Below are 15,785 nucleotides of genomic sequence, written 5' to 3' on the forward strand. Positions count from 1 at the left end.
TGCTTGTATATCTGCAAAACGTGTTGCATATTCGTATTTTTTTGTGTGCAAGCTTTAAGGAAAACAAGGCTATGGAGTTTTACTGCTGCAGAAGTGGGGTCACTAAAGTTCACAGCAAAGCCACGATACTTGACAGCTCATTAACTCACTAACACCATTCTGCTTATGTTAGAATATCCAAACTGAACGCAAGTTATTTTAGGCTTTAATTGTTGACACAATATTATCCAATGTTTGAATAAGTTTTAAAAAGCCGTGCACAGATTTTGCCGTTTCTGTATGAAGGGTGACTCTGTGCTTCCACCGTAACCTGAGTACAGAGCAGAGAATAGTACATTGACACCAAAGAGGGGGTCGAAATGATTTATCCAGGTGTCAGGGAAAGACATTAGGTGTCAGAAAATAAGAACTCCAAATAAATCTTACCTATTTTAATGTGTGAAAGGAGATGACCTTGCCCGAGACAAATTCTGCACCCTCCATAACGGTCTGAAATGTCGTATGCATTAGCAAAGACTCCTGACCTCTGACTTTGTGTGTTTGGAACATAGATTTAGAAGTACAATCTTTATTTCAAGTTTTGTATTAAAATATGTATACAATTAGTGATAATTACTTCTGGATATAGAGAAGAGTGGGGAAGAAGATAGGGGATTTAAATGACTTTGCCATACTATTATTGCCAGACAACAAGGTCTGAACAGTTCAGAGAATACTGATCCATGGAGACTTCCATCTACAACTATCCCATCCAGTTTGGTGCCTGGATGGGACCAAACTGGATGTTTGTGTTGCCTCATTTAAAAAATTGTCTTTTTTATATGAGAGGTTAGAGAAGAATGGGCAGAATGGTTTGAGACAAGGCAATGGTACCTCAAATAGCCAGTTGCTACAGCCAAGGTACTGTATGTGGATTACATATTACTGCCAACATATCAAACCCTGAAGTTGGTGGGTTACACCAGCAAAACAACACATGGGTATCACTCTTGTCAGCTAAGAATATTAAACTCAGGCTACAATTACACTGAGTCTACAGGCTCACCAGAATTGGACAGATTGGAAGGTTGTAATGCTGTATTTCACTGGGACGTCTTGGGCACTTTAGTGGCAACACAGACTTCCTAAGTAATGTTTTCAGTCATATCCATCTCTTAGTGATAGTAGTGTGTCCATCTTCTAATGGCTACTTCCAGCAGGATAATGTATCATGTCAAAAAGTTCTTGTCAAATTGCGTATTTGAAGATGACTATAATTTTGCTGCTCTCCAAAGTCTTCTACAGTCGTCAGAGCTCAATCCAATAAAATAAAACAGTTTTGGTGGATTGGAAGACCACTTGTGCTTGGTGTAGCAGACGAATCTGCATCACCACTGTTTGGTGCTATCATGTCAACATGAACCAAACTCTCTGAGGACTAACTCTTGAACCTTGTTGAACCTACACCATGAAAAATGAAGGTAGTTCTGAAGGAGAAAGGGATTAAATTCTAAAGTTAATAAATTCTACAAATGTAGCTACTAAATCGGGGCGTGCCGTTGTGGCGTAGCAGTTAGCGCGACCCGTATTTGGAGGCCTTGAGTCCTCGACGAGGCCGTCGCGGGTTCGACTCCCGGACCCGACGACATTTGCCGCATGTCTTCCCCCCTCTCCTTCCCCGTTTCCTGTCATCCCACTGTCATATAAGGGACACTAGAGCCCACAAAAAAAAACCCTGGAAGGGTAAAAAAAAAAAAAAATTTAGCTACTAAATGTAGAGAGCTTTTCCTTTTGTTTCATTGATGTAATAAAATCGACATTTTACTTTAATGTTCAGATATCTGCAATTTGCAACTGCATTATAAGGAATTCTATTTATTGTGTTTCTTATTTAGAGTTAACACAGTAACTATAACGCCCAAGTCTGCAGTAAAAATATTTAGCTTAGCCTTGCACAAAGATTTAGAAAAAGTGTGGAATGTATTTTTAATTTGTTTTTTAATATCTTGCTTACCCCCCACATTAGATAAGCAGGGGGGTTCAGACACACTTATATCACCAAGGAGATTTTGATGTCTAGTTCTGAGGTGATGGTTGGATGAAGTGGGACAAGCATTGACAAATCAGGACAAATCCAGGCTGTTGACTGTTGAGTCAAACAATAAAGTTCTCGCTAAACTGATCGAACCACATTCTTTCTCTCTCTTAGCATCGTGGGATATGGACTATCAATGAAATATTGAGGTACTGAATACAAGCACCTAAAATGAATTCAACTGAGAGGAACTTTGTCGTCATGGAGTAGTTTGAAGTCCTGTCCCTGTGTCAGTTTTGTTCAGGCAGATGATCAGAGTGCCTCCTAAACACTTCTATTTTGAGTTTTCCCACTGGGAGAAGACCCCAGGGTCGACCCAGAACACACCAGAAGGGCTGTACTTAACCTCTGGTCTGCAAACGCCTTGCAATCTCTAAGTATATACTGGAGAGGGATTGTGGGAGGGATGCCTTGGCTTTCCCCTTGGACCTGTTACCTGCAGATCTAGTTTTGGGTAAACAGAAGACAGTGGACTGATGGACTTTCTTACCTTTCTATTGTTGTAATTCTAAAGGGGCTGTACACTGAACCAGTAACAAAATTATAACCATCTGCTTAATATTAAACAGTCTAATTTTGTTCCTCATAAAAGACCGTGGATCACTACAGAGTTGCAACCTTTTTGCATATCTTGTGTTGCCTTACACCAGGACTTGTTTCATTTGTGGATCTGAAACTTTATTTATTTTACAGTAACATATCATGACTGCCAGGTCCAACATCTCCTAGAAGAATGTTTCACTGATCTTGCTTTTTTTTATTTTAGTTGTCAGTGTTGTGGATTGAGTACACCAGTTGTTAATGGTATCCAGTATTGTTACACATTTCAACGAGGTTCATCGTACAAAATTTCTCTAAAAGTCATGAGATATTATCCCGTAATCTGAGCTGCCATGAGATAATAAATCTTCCCACCTTATCATTCTCACACTCAGCCAAGCCACTCCACAGAGAAAGCTCACTTTTAGCTTTTAAAAGAAAAAAATGAAAAAGGAGCTATGTAGAATGATTATGAGTGAAGATTTAAAATCCCCCCCACATGAATCATCAGTCAAGTCTGTTGTTTGGCAACCTGGCAGAGATTATGCTCCCCTACCTGGTAAGTGTGTTGAAAGGAAGATTATGAGGTGTTTGATGTCTGGGTAGGGTGGGGGGGGTCACTGCAGTTTATGCCCTTTCATCATTAATAAATGAAGCAAAGTTGTAAATGCTGGCAGCCCGAAGGGCAAAGAGAGGGAGCCAGCCCCCACTCGGGGTAATTTCCGATTCATTGCTTTGATGTGCTGAAACCCTGTTATTGTTACCTGCTGACAATGAAGTTTGGTACGTATGTGTGTGTTGGTGTGGGAGACTGAAGCCACCCTTTATCAACCAAGAAATCCATGCCTATTATTATATGAATTTTACTTACTGTGTAGCATTAGGTTGTGCCTTTCCACAGAATGGTATAATTTCGTAAGTTTTTTTATGTTTGTCAGAAGCTGTGGAATTAAAATATCTACCATTTGGATATATTTAATCCATATAAAATTATCCTTCTCAGGGCAAAAAAGGAGATCCTGGCATTTCACCCGGGCCAGCACCTAAAGGAGAGAAGGTATGTTTTCTTTTATGGCTCCTACTGATCTGCAGCGTTCTTCTATTCTTGCCCTCACTGATCTTCTTGCATTGTATTTCAGGGAGACTCAGGGACTATTGGCCCAGTTGGACAGCTTGGACAAGAGGGCCGAAAGGTAAGGTTAAATAACTACCTCATATGGGATAAATGTCCTTAGCTGACCATTTACCAGCTTTTATTGTAAGTGAGCACACCAGCCAAATGTCAGAGAAAGAGTCCCTTGAAATATCTTGGAATCAGGTTCTGCATGAGTCATTTGCATCACTTCATAATCGTTCAGTGCCAGTGCTGTGTCAGAGCGATGTGTTTGGTATGTAAAGATCCTTACTTCCTGCTTCTCTCCTTCTCTCATTCTTCTCTCTCTGTTGTGCATCTTTAGTTTTTGAATGTTCACCAGATACTGTGGAAATGGGTTCTTACAGAGGGCACAAGGGACGTTTTTTAACAAGTAAAGGAAGACACACTTTGGGTTTTCCATAAGAAAAAATAGTGGAGTTGTACGTTTGATTGACAGGGGTGTAATAAGCATGACATTATTTCAGTGTGGCTTATTATATGAATCATAGGTACATAGAAAAAGGTTGTTTATTCTCCTGCTATGTGCGTTTTCATTCTTAATGTGTCTCTTCTCTGTTGTGGTTCTACAAGAGAGGAAAGCAAATCCAAAACCGGTTCTTGCTTTGCCTTATACATTTTTATCAGTGGCATTTTTTGCTCCTGCATTGTTTTTGCATAAGTTCTATAAAGGTTTGGGTTGGTCCAACTTGTAGAAAAATGTCAGGGATTCTTTCTTTTTTGTTGGTTTTGGTTGACCTTTGGCTTAGCGTTGTTGCAGAAAAACAAAGGCTAAAGATTTCTGCTTTGAGCTAGAGTACTAAGATACTTCTGCATTCTTTATAGTTATGATACTTCACACTGTTTTGAAATTTTCCCATCCGTATCAAGCTAACATTCAATAAACCATTGTCTATATCTGCGTGTCCACGTAGGGTCATGGGATTGCTGATGCCTGTCTCTGTCAGTCAGTGGGCAAGAGACTGGGTCTACCGTGCACAGCTCACCAGTCTGATATCACAGGGCAACACAAAGACATAAAAGACGAACAAGTACACACGCACATACTCATACCTACAGACATTTTAGAGGCCAATTAGCCAAACTGTCATGTTTTTGGACTGTGGGACAAAGCCAGAGTACTCAAAGATACCCCAGGCCAGGATTCAAAGCTTTTTGCTGCAAGGCAACAGTACCAACCTCACCATTGTGCAGTCCAAAATTCAGTCAGTTTCAACTCAGAGTTTTATATTCTTAAAGTTCTTAAAACAGAATTGAGGAGCTGCACAAAGCCCTCTCTCTTAACTGAATAAAACGTCTTCAGCTAGTTAGACATGGCCTTGGTAACATGCATCTGGCCTTTGCAACTTTTCGCTATGTTTATGTCTACCAGCCCTATCAACTGATTGAACTATCATATTGGAATGTAAATGTTGGTATTGCAGACCTTGAAAAAGAACCACGTTGCTCCATATTCCTCCAGTTGCTTTGCATAAGAATTCTACATGAACCCCAAAACCTGAAATCAGTTTACTGAAATTAATGCAACTGGAAAGGTGAAATTTATTCCACATTCCCCCAATGTATTTTGGTGCTTCTTACTGCTGAACCGGTCTTTTTCCAAACAACAGAAGCAAAGAGGAACCGCTGCCAGTCACATTTTGTATTGGTTACAGCTGATTCATGCAACCTTTTCAATCACAGTTGAAGCATTGTTGGGTAATTGAGTACAACAGGCCGCTTATGTGCATTTCAGTAGAGGTGTAAAGCTTGTCTGCATGTACTACCTTTCTTCCCAGAGTCACAATAGTGTATGGATGAGTGTCAGACTCCAGCAGGGTTTTTTTTTTTTACCTCAAGCTTAACATGTGGCTTTTGTTAAGAGCCTGCTTTTCCATGTGTGTGTGTTTGTGCGTGTCTATTTGAGTGTTTCTACCTCTTTCGTTCACCCACATTGACACACTGAGCCAGAATGGAAAAGAAATTAGGGTAGTGGAAAACATTTACAGATTCCTTTTAAGCGAGATAGAAGTGATTTGAAGGCCTAATGGAAGGATAGCCAGTGATGCATCAATCAAGTTGACGGTGACGACTGATTCACATGTCGTAAAGCTCATGTACCATGTCTTTCAAAAGTATTTACACCCCTCAAATGGTTCCAATATTTTTTCATGTTCCAACTTGAAACTTTAATTTATTTTAGTGGGATTTTGTGATAAACTGACAAAGAGCAGCGCATCACTTTGAAGCAGAACAAAAGCAAAATCCTGAAAAGCGTGGCAAGCTTTTGTAAACAGGCCCATGGTGACTGGAAGAGCTGCAGAGATCTACAGCTCAGGTAGGATAATTTGTTGAAAGGGCAACTAACAGTCAGGAACTAAAGCAATTTTCACTTTTGAAAGACTGTTTAAAAAAAGGCAATGTTGAAAGAAAACAGTAAAAGCAAAGTAGGATTTTTGGTTTATCACAAGAAGGCAATCGGTTAGACTCTAACCGATTGTCTCCAGTCCTCAAGGGCCGCTGTCCTGCAACTTTTAGATGTGACTCTGCTGCACCACACCTGAATAGAATAATTAGGTCATTAGCAAGGCTCTGGAGACCTGATCTACACAAGGAGGAGGTAATTAAGCCATTTCATTCCAGTGTTTGGTACCTATGGTACATCTAAAAACTGCAGGACACCGGCCCTTGACGACTAGAGTTTGACACCTGTGGGTTAGAGGCCGCAAAAGACTTATGACTGGGATGGAGGATGACTTTCCAGCAGGGAAAACCTAAAAGTGAGCTACAATAGAATGGCTCAAATCAAAGCCTGTTCATGTACTAGAGTAGCTCAGGCGATGTTCATACTTCAATCACGTTCAAAATTATTGCTTACTATAAAGATGAGAGCATCAGTCAGGAAGAAGGATGAAGTGTGAATAACTTGATCATGCACAGCAGCTTAAGTGCTCTGTAGCTTCTCTTTAGTAAACCTCACAAGCAAAATATAGCTGCTACATATCAGAGTGACATAATAGCTTGGCGTCTGGGTCATTATTGCCATAGCAACATTAACAACATGCACACAAATAGGCTGACCTCATTCGAGTAAGACTCAGGTATTGTTTGGTTGAAGGAAGCTTGTTAAATTAACCCCAAGGAGGTAACATCTTTCCATACAGAACACATAAAGGTTTACTCAGCAGAGAACAATACACAGGAACCAGCTGTAGCTCCACTTTTGTCAACTTTCCATCCAATGACAAATGCATGAATCAGTCTTCTGACTCTGCTGTTATACTGCGTCTTTGTTCTTCATAGTCGGCTCAGGTGGAAAGTCCCAATGCAGGTCTTCCCCACCAAGACTCAAATACTCAAAACACACATAAGCTTTTATAGTTATGTCATTTGAAGGTCATCTGAGAACTGTCTGGATAGCTTCCCTGCTGTGTAGCTTTGAGTTCTGTGGTCGAGGACAATGGGAAAACATAGGCTTTTTTCTATATCTATTTTCCATTCCACCTTTTTTTAAGACACTGTTACACACCCACCCCGGTCCACACAACAGAGCAGGCCCTAAATCTCCCTTATGCTTGATGCTACGAGCGGGAATTCAGGAATTTGGCTGTGAGGTTTTCATGGAAAACTTTAATGGAGAAAGCAGTGGTGCTTTAAAAGCACCATAGTCGAGTGTGATTTTACAGCACTGGCCAGGCCGAGCATGTTCCGCTCTGTACAACATTTGTTCTACTAAGCAGACCCTGAATGGCTTTTCAGTATGGCGGGCAGGGTCAGGGAGAGGGGGACACGCTGCGAGCCAAACCTCAGCTACAAGGCCACAATGCAGGCCACACGTCTCCCCGTTGTGGCTGCGTCTCCTCTCTCTGCTATATAAGCTGTCTCTTCTCACTTGTCTAAGCTTTTCCCTCCTGAATATGATGTACATTTCATGGCATTTCAAATAGATATGTCATCCATGTGCTCATTTTTTTTGGCAGCTCTGCAAAAAAGAGTGACCACCCGCAGACGCGTTATTTTTAGGTTGTGTTATAAGCAAATCTACACGTCTTTTCTTTTCACATGTACCATCATTTGAGGCTTTTTAACACAATAGTCTCCAGAATTACTAATTTGCATGCACATTTAGAAGAACTCAATATTTTTCATTGTAGTGGGGAAGCTCAGTTGTTTTTAATTGGACTCCATCCAATGATTTTTCATGCAAAGAGGAACTTTAGCAATCCCAGAAAGATTACCCCGTAAAACATAAGTTAAAGGATTTGTTGTAATGTCCCTGAAGAAGCTAAAATAACTCATCAATCAGTCCATTTTTTTTATGCATAGCAGGTTTTTGTGTGACCCTCTCTCTGTGGCTACTCAAGACCTGTTTCGAATAAAACTCCCACCATTAAATCACATGAAAACTTTCCTGTTTCAACTCGATCAGGATTACTATAACGTTACAATGGTATATATTGGTAAATAATATTCCCTCTTCCTAAATGCCAGAAAATTAAGAAATATACTTTTTTTTTAATTTTGTTATTACTTTTTTCAACTTTTCAATGACTTTAAGCATTTTAAGAAAGTCCAGACTACGATTTCATGGTTTGTAAGATTCCGGTTGGTTAATTTACAACATTTCAATTAAGAAGAGCCACATTTGTGGAAGTATTTTAACACACTTTGCTAGCGCTGTCATTGACAAAGACCTTAATTTTTGTAGAAATGTCCTTTGTGCCGATGAAATAAACAAGCGTTTGGACTTCTGATTTTTGATTTTCCTTCTTAAATCTCAGTCTGGAAGAGTAAGACATTTTTAAATGGAAAATTTGCTGGAAGCCTGTTACTTGAATTTTTCTGACAAAATTTTGTTTTATGTATTTCAGTAACTAAATTAACTCAAGTGAAACATATATAGTTCATTTTACACAGAGACTGATGTTTTCAAACCTTTATTTTTGTTAATTATGATGAATCTTTGCTTACAGTTTATGAAAACACATTTAGTTTCTGAAAAGGTCAGAATATTAGATTATATCAGACCAACAAGGGGCATTTTTTTCTCCACAGAAATATGTGATCAATGAAAAGTATGTGTAAAATCTACTCAAATTATTTTTGAAAGGTACTTTTAATTTGTCAACCAAACCTCTATTGGAAAACATATTCCAACTTACAGTGACGTAGCTGTAATGATAACACTACAAGCCAAATTTTATCCAAATTGTCCATTTAGTTCAGACTGTTTATCTGCTCCAGGCAGACGTCAACGTTTATGTTCTACTGTACATGCAAGCGTGCAAGGAGCCAGATAATTACCGAGCAACCTTCTGGCTCCATGCCTGCATGGATCTTGGAGAGATGAAAGCTTAAATGAATGAGGTGTTCATCTGGCAGACCACCAGTGTAATGTAAAGTGTGATCTTTGGTGTAGGAACAAGCTCATACTCAGTTGAGCAGCAGTCAAATGTGTACAGAAAAGCGAAACTAAATAGCCTCCCATGTCTTATCATGGATAGAAACAATGTGTCTTCAATTTTCTTGGTGCAAAAATGTGCTTTGCCCTGCCTGGAGCACTCCCTGGCATACTGAGGAGGTTATAGGGTGCTACTGGAGAGCTGCTGCAAAATAAAAGCATTCTGGTGGGGTTGATCTGATTGCGCACACATGCTTGTTAAACAAGTGCTACTGTAAATACACTCGCACTGATGGGAATGGCTGCTCTCATTAGAAAAATAATAACGAGTGAGATAAGAATCTGAGATGACATGGCTTAGCTTTGGAGGCTCCAGTTAATGCACAGGATCCACAGCATGTGTTTGCATGTGTGTGTACTGGGGGTTCTTTGATCAGCCTGGGAAAACAGGCCTTGTAAATGTTTCTACCGCCGGGTATATAATCTAAAAAGATGCAAAATAAAGAGGCACCACATCACAGCATGTTTATTTGTAAGGTTGTTCTACTTCAGTTAAAAACACATTGCTCAGCTCTCGCACGTAAAACTGAATTGTTTCTTTTTCTCTTTTTTTTGTCCCGGTCAAGTAAATTAACATTTTTATAAACCTTCTTCAAAAAGTGAAGAAATCTTAATTTTGTGACATAATATTTTTGTGATCTCATATTTTTGTGAAGTTTTGACCGACTAACACCAGTAATAAAATCTACCAGTTTCTCTTTCAGAACTATAAAAATACATAACATCATTATAGCCTTCCTGTCCTCTGGAGCGATTAGTACTTAATTTTTTTTAACAGAGGTTCAGGCCTCAAATGGTAAAAACAGAACAACTCTGCAGAACAAAAAAAAATAAAAAAATGTGCCTTCCTGTTGTCTACTGAAGGTTTTACTCTCTGTCAGACTGCGTACAGATTGTGTACAGAGCTAAATACAAGATTCTTTATTTTATGGGGCCTAAAATGCACGTTTGACCCCATCCACAAATTAATAGTGAATATTTCTTCTTGGGACATGAAGATTATATAATTTGTACTAATTCACGGACACAAACGTATATCATGCAAGTGCATTTGTCGGAGGTTCTTTGATTTTTGAAGACAAACCGTTCATTGCTGAATAAACATTTATTCAATCTTACCACAATGTGGTGTGTATAGTTTATATTCTCAGGATTAAAATCAGCTTTAAAGATTTAGAGCTCTGTTTCGGGGATGAGAGCTTTGGGTTTTCTTTCTGCACAAGCGAAAACGTGTGTGTGTGGGGGGGGGTGTGGAGAAATTAATTGAAAAGCTAGCATGTAAACTGGATTCATCATCATTTTCTTTCTTTTTTGCAGTTGCTTTTATCTCTCTCTTTGCTGTTTGTGCCACTCCTCCACTAGACGTCAAGCTCACTTGACGTCTAGTGATGCATTTTAAATAAGATCATATGATTTAATAATGATAGTGGGACTCAGGCCTTTTTGTCTTTCATACGTTTTGCAGAACTGTACTTAGTTTATTTACTTTCAAATGTAATGCGTTGTTGATACATTTTGTAGCAGCTAATCAGAAGCAGAGATCCATGTTTAGGATGATATTTTAAAGTCCTGAACCTCTAAGTCAATGATATTGAGGATGTAAAATACTTACAACCTGGTTACTTCATCCCTTTTCTACTGCTGAAATCAAATGGTTTAGGCCTCTCTGAACCCAGACAACAGGAGTTTTTCCATATTTACCATGTCTGTTTTTACTTTATTTTTTTCTCTCTTTCTCCTTGTTTCTGCCTTGTTCTCTCAATCTATCAAGCTGTGGTTTGCGGTGGCATGTCCTCCCACATTTTATTTAGTTTTTCTACACTCATTGACTGGGGTTTGTGTTTCTGGAGTCAGCAGATCTGTGGAAAAAACACAATCGGGTTGTGTTGCCCTGCACGCAGTCTGGGAGTCCTGATATCTGACTCAAACAGGAAGGCATTTATATCCTCAACATGCCACGAACCTGGCACCAAAACTCTGCGAACGCAGCCAGTGGAAACTCTGATCCTTTGACAGAAGAGCAGATTGATTTCTTGCATATGGCACTAAATCGGTCTGTTGGTGTTGTTAATTTTAACATGCATTTTCTTTGCAGATTTTGCAAATTTGCCATTCGCCGACTTGAGAAAACTCTAAGCATGTGCTGAAATGGATATCTTTTTGTCTCACATTTGTGTTTTCTTTTATCAGTTCTACCCACGCTCATCCTTTCTTATTTTTGTTTCTGCAGGGACAGAAAGGATACCCCGGTCCACCTGGACTTCCTGGAGAGACAGTATGTATTTTTCTGCAGTTTCTGCATGCTTAAACTCTTGTTCCTGTAATTTTACATACATGCTGTTGACTTTAGGTTGGCAGACTTTTCTTTTTACGTATCTTTCTCCTGGTGCCACAGAATTCACTGTCTGTTTATTGGGGTTTTATGTGGTAAATCAACACAAAGTAGTACATAATTTTGAAGTGGGAGGAAAATAATCACAATTCTATATTTTTAAGAAAAATGTAAAAGGCACGGATTGCATTTGCAATCAGTCCCCTTTACTCTGATACTCCTAAATGAAGCTAAGTGCAATTATGGCCACCTGGGGAAAACAGCAGACATGTGGTTGAAGGTTTTCTTTTTAGATGAGACATCGACCCCTGTGCGTTGGGGAAGAAATTTTGAATCATCACTTAGAGCAATCTGTCTATTCAGTAAAACATAATGGTGGTGCCATCATGCTGTAAGGATGCTTCTATTTAGTAGGGACAGGGAAGAAGGTCTGAATTAAAGGAAAAGTAGATCAAAGTAATCCCCGGAAATCAACCTGTGAAACTTTGAAAGACTGAACTTTGTGGTGGAGATTAAAGCACATTCATACGCTCAAATGGCCAAGTCAAAGTCTTGAACTTAATAAAACTGAGAAGCTGTGTCTAGACTTGAAAATTGATCTTCACGGATGCTTTCCATCCAACTTGATCTGAGCTCTGAAAAGAAACGTGAGAAAATTCAGTCTCTGGTGGTGCAAAAGATGGTCCCACAAAGTGTTGACTCAGTGTTGCTGAATGCAAAAGCATGTCCACTTTTCATATTTTGATTTGTGGAAAATCTTGAGAAGCATGTAGCCATATTCATCAATAACATTATAAAATGTGAAAATATTCATCACGTATTGATATTTTTTTCAGTGCACTGTTTGTACAGTTTTTCACAGGGTCTTTAATTTTAAGGATCAACTCAACAGCTTTCATCAGTGTCTTGCTTTCATCTTGCCTACTTGACTTAAATCTAATCCCTCAGTCTTACATTCATTTTCTAACTCCTTAGTCATCATTTATAGTTGTTTGACCTCTCTGTCTGTCGGCGTGTGTGCGTGTGTATGGGTGTGTGAGGACCCTACGTTTGCCTTCAGGGAGCCAGATTAGATTAGCCTGTTATGAAGCACTGGTGAGAACTGACATCTGGCTGTAGCACTATGGTGCAGTGATGCTCCTCAGGATATTAGAAAGTGATGCCAAAGAGAGAGAGAAAATAGAGTGGAGAAACAAGAACAAGCCAACTAGGCCAGCAGTGACACATTCATGGCTATTAAGCTGCAGCCCCGTAGAAAGTCTCCCCATTGTCTTTGTTTCTGTCTTCTTGTTGTTGCCAGCATCCAAACAATCACATTTGTAACTACAGATAATTTACTGTGCAACATTCCTCTCACCGCTAAGCTTATTTGTCTTTTTTTCTTTCTTTCTTGCATAAGTGCATTGAGAGTGCATAGACACTCAGATTCCTTATTTGTGTAGAGAAACTTGGATTTAATTAAGTACGCCTCCATGACATCATCATCTCAGGGAGTTCCCGCTGCGCTCTTTACAAAGAGTGAGCACTTCTTCTCTCTTAACAATATCTCCTGCATGTGTCCACCCTCAAACGCCCCCCAGTTTCCCACAGATCTGCTGCTGCTGGTTATGATGATGTGGATGATGGTAACAGTGTGAGTTTGCAGTTTGAATCACCATAGCACCGACGTCTGACTAACAGGCACAACTGTTTGGCATTGTGCGCTCCACAAGCCAGCTGGTGCTCCTGCAGTTCTGCTGACTTTGTTACTGTAATGTACGTCTGGCTGAGCCCTCAACCCCCTCGCTCCTCTCTTACACACACCCCCACCCCACCCCCATCCACCTTCTTTGCTGGCCAGTTAAAGATCTGAATCCACCCCTGGCCAAAGCCTTGTCTCCTTCTAACTAGCAGCATTATGCACTATATTTATCCAGGAGAGGGAATGGCAAGTGGCAAGCATGGGCTGCGTCAAAGGAAGTTATACATGGATACTGGTTCTCTGTGAAATTCGGACACAACCTGCTTTGAGTGTGTGTTTGTTATGTTTTCCAGAAGTTACATAAACACGCAAAACCTCCTAATCAGCATCTACGAGGTTCTGCACAGAAAACATTTGGGAAAGAGAGGAGAAAAGAACAGCTCTCTTCAAAGGCAATGCCTGTAATGTGTTTTTAAGCACATCCATAAGTCATCGTGATGCATTTTGAGACTTTACAAAGCTAATTATCTATCATCTTAATCTTATGTAATCGCTGGTAGAGAAGTTTAAGAATTATCCTGATTAGTGAAACAATGTATTTTATGGTCTATAATGCTTAGACCTCTTACAGAAATAAACAGGAGAATTTAACTTCTATAAACCTTGTTTAAAGTTGTAATCCAATATGAATATCAGAAAAAAAAAAATACAATACAAAATTGTTTCACAAATAAACCCAAACTAAAAACAGTTACAGCATATATTATTCAGTCCTTTATAAGACAACGTTAGTGGGGAACCTACATCCAAATGTAAAAATTAACCATATTGAAACATGGTTTTCCTTCCAGGTCCATTAAAAATAAAAAACAGCTAAATTCAATGAAATATCTGGATGGAAAAAACTAAGATTTACTGGTACAGGTTAGATTTTTGACTCATTTACTTCACATATGGTTACTATAAAGAAGGATTAAGAGGATTTTTACTGTGAAGAATGATTTGTCATTTATGTTAGGAGCACATATGACATGACACGGGATGTGCAGTAAAGCAGTAACTATTAGACAGCTTCACAGCTAAACAGGGTTTCACTCTTGTTCTAGAAAATCTAAATTACTTCACTATATGCCGAAAATACTGGAAATAGGTCAGGTGTATAATCATCCAGTGTGTCAAACAAGTCATTGGTACATTTCTGGTAAAATCACCTGTTTAACAAAGATTTATTCCTCTAAAAAAATGTCCTCACAGTTTGACCAAACTAACATGTAACATTTTTCGCTGATGCATACCTTACATGAGTAATTTATATTTGCAAAAAGCAGTTTGAGTGTTCTTTGGGACTCCTCAAGTATCTGCTTATGCGACTTATAACTTGGACCATATCTGATGAATTAAAAGCTTGATAAGGATTTAAAAATCAAGTCGTAGTTGTGTTAATTTTGTTAATCTATGCCACTTTTCTTTCTGTCCCTTCCACTTCTTTCTCTTTCTACCCACCAGGGAGAGCAGGGTCCAATCGGAAGCCCAGGTGCCAAAGGTTATCCTGGCAGGCAGGTGCAGTAAATCCTCTGCTGTGACTGGTACAGTTGTGGTCAGGGCCAAAGAAAGGCAGAGAGCCAGAGTGGAATTAGCTTATACTGGTCAGATGACCTGGAAGAAAAAAGACTTGGAAAACACTAAGCAGGTTACCTACATTAGTCAGAAAATGTTCAACATTAACAGCTACACTCTCCCTTGCTGGGATGCTCAACTGGAGTATTTATCAGATATGAGATAGAATTGATTTCCCATATATTATTTTGAATGTGTCTTTGCCTTGTATGAAAATGTTGTCATGTTTTTATATTGTATCAACATGTAACATAAATGCTTAAAGTCAGATTTGAATGATCATGCATCCCAGAGTCAGAATGAGGTTTAGACTGAGGCTTGTTCTCTTGATGTAAGGAGCAGAAAAAAATTAAGGTGTTAAATTTGTATTCATTCTTCTTACTTCTCAGGGTTTACCAGGACCTATTGGACCAAAAGGGCTGAAAGGCATTCGGGTAAGGGAATGTGCTGCTAAAGTTTGATTTTATCTGATAAAAATATAAAATGTGGTGTTTTAGCGTAATTAGTAAATGTGATGATCAGCAAGGCAGCTCATTGGCGCTTCTCTCTCCACAGTGTTTGTAGAAGGGGGCACGTAAATCTTTGTTTAGCCAGATAACTTTTTTTTTTTTATGTAGGGCCTCACACTACGAGTCCTTTATGCTGTAAATGCGGTGCTGCATGAAAGCATGCTTGTGGAGCTCAGTGAAACAACATCCACATGCATGCATGCATGAAAAGAATGCGTGTACTTAGTGCAAACAGAAAGAAACATAGTCAGGGACACAAACTGATTTTTATGTTGTGTTCCTATAAAGGTCCTTTATCAACTCTCCTTGGCTTGTCCAAAGTCTTCCCTGCCCCCGAAGGCTGGAATTTCCTGTTTAAGCTCCGTATGAGGCCCTGCTGTCTTAAGGAGGCATTCTAGTCCCTTCTCCCCCTCTCGCTGAGCCACCTTTTCACATTTCC

The 15,785-nt window shown here is 39.4% G+C and overlaps 1 protein-coding gene across 1 annotated transcript in view; it reads left to right on the forward strand.

Moving 5' to 3' along the window:
• Nucleotides 1-15,785, forward strand: part of col27a1 (collagen type XXVII alpha 1 chain) — an 80,436-nt gene that overhangs the window by 22,628 nt on the left and 42,023 nt on the right. Inside the window, exons 6-10 of the mRNA XM_023338353.1 lie at nucleotides 3,618-3,671; nucleotides 3,754-3,807; nucleotides 11,438-11,482; nucleotides 14,727-14,780; nucleotides 15,227-15,271. Coding sequence (XP_023194121.1) covers nucleotides 3,618-3,671; nucleotides 3,754-3,807; nucleotides 11,438-11,482; nucleotides 14,727-14,780; nucleotides 15,227-15,271 — 252 coding nt within the window. The remainder of the gene's footprint in view (nucleotides 1-3,617; nucleotides 3,672-3,753; nucleotides 3,808-11,437; nucleotides 11,483-14,726; nucleotides 14,781-15,226; nucleotides 15,272-15,785) is intronic.

Source organism: Xiphophorus maculatus, chromosome 8, assembly GCF_002775205.1.
Source record: "Xiphophorus maculatus strain JP 163 A chromosome 8, X_maculatus-5.0-male, whole genome shotgun sequence".
Lineage (NCBI taxonomy): Eukaryota > Metazoa > Chordata > Actinopteri > Cyprinodontiformes > Poeciliidae > Xiphophorus > Xiphophorus maculatus.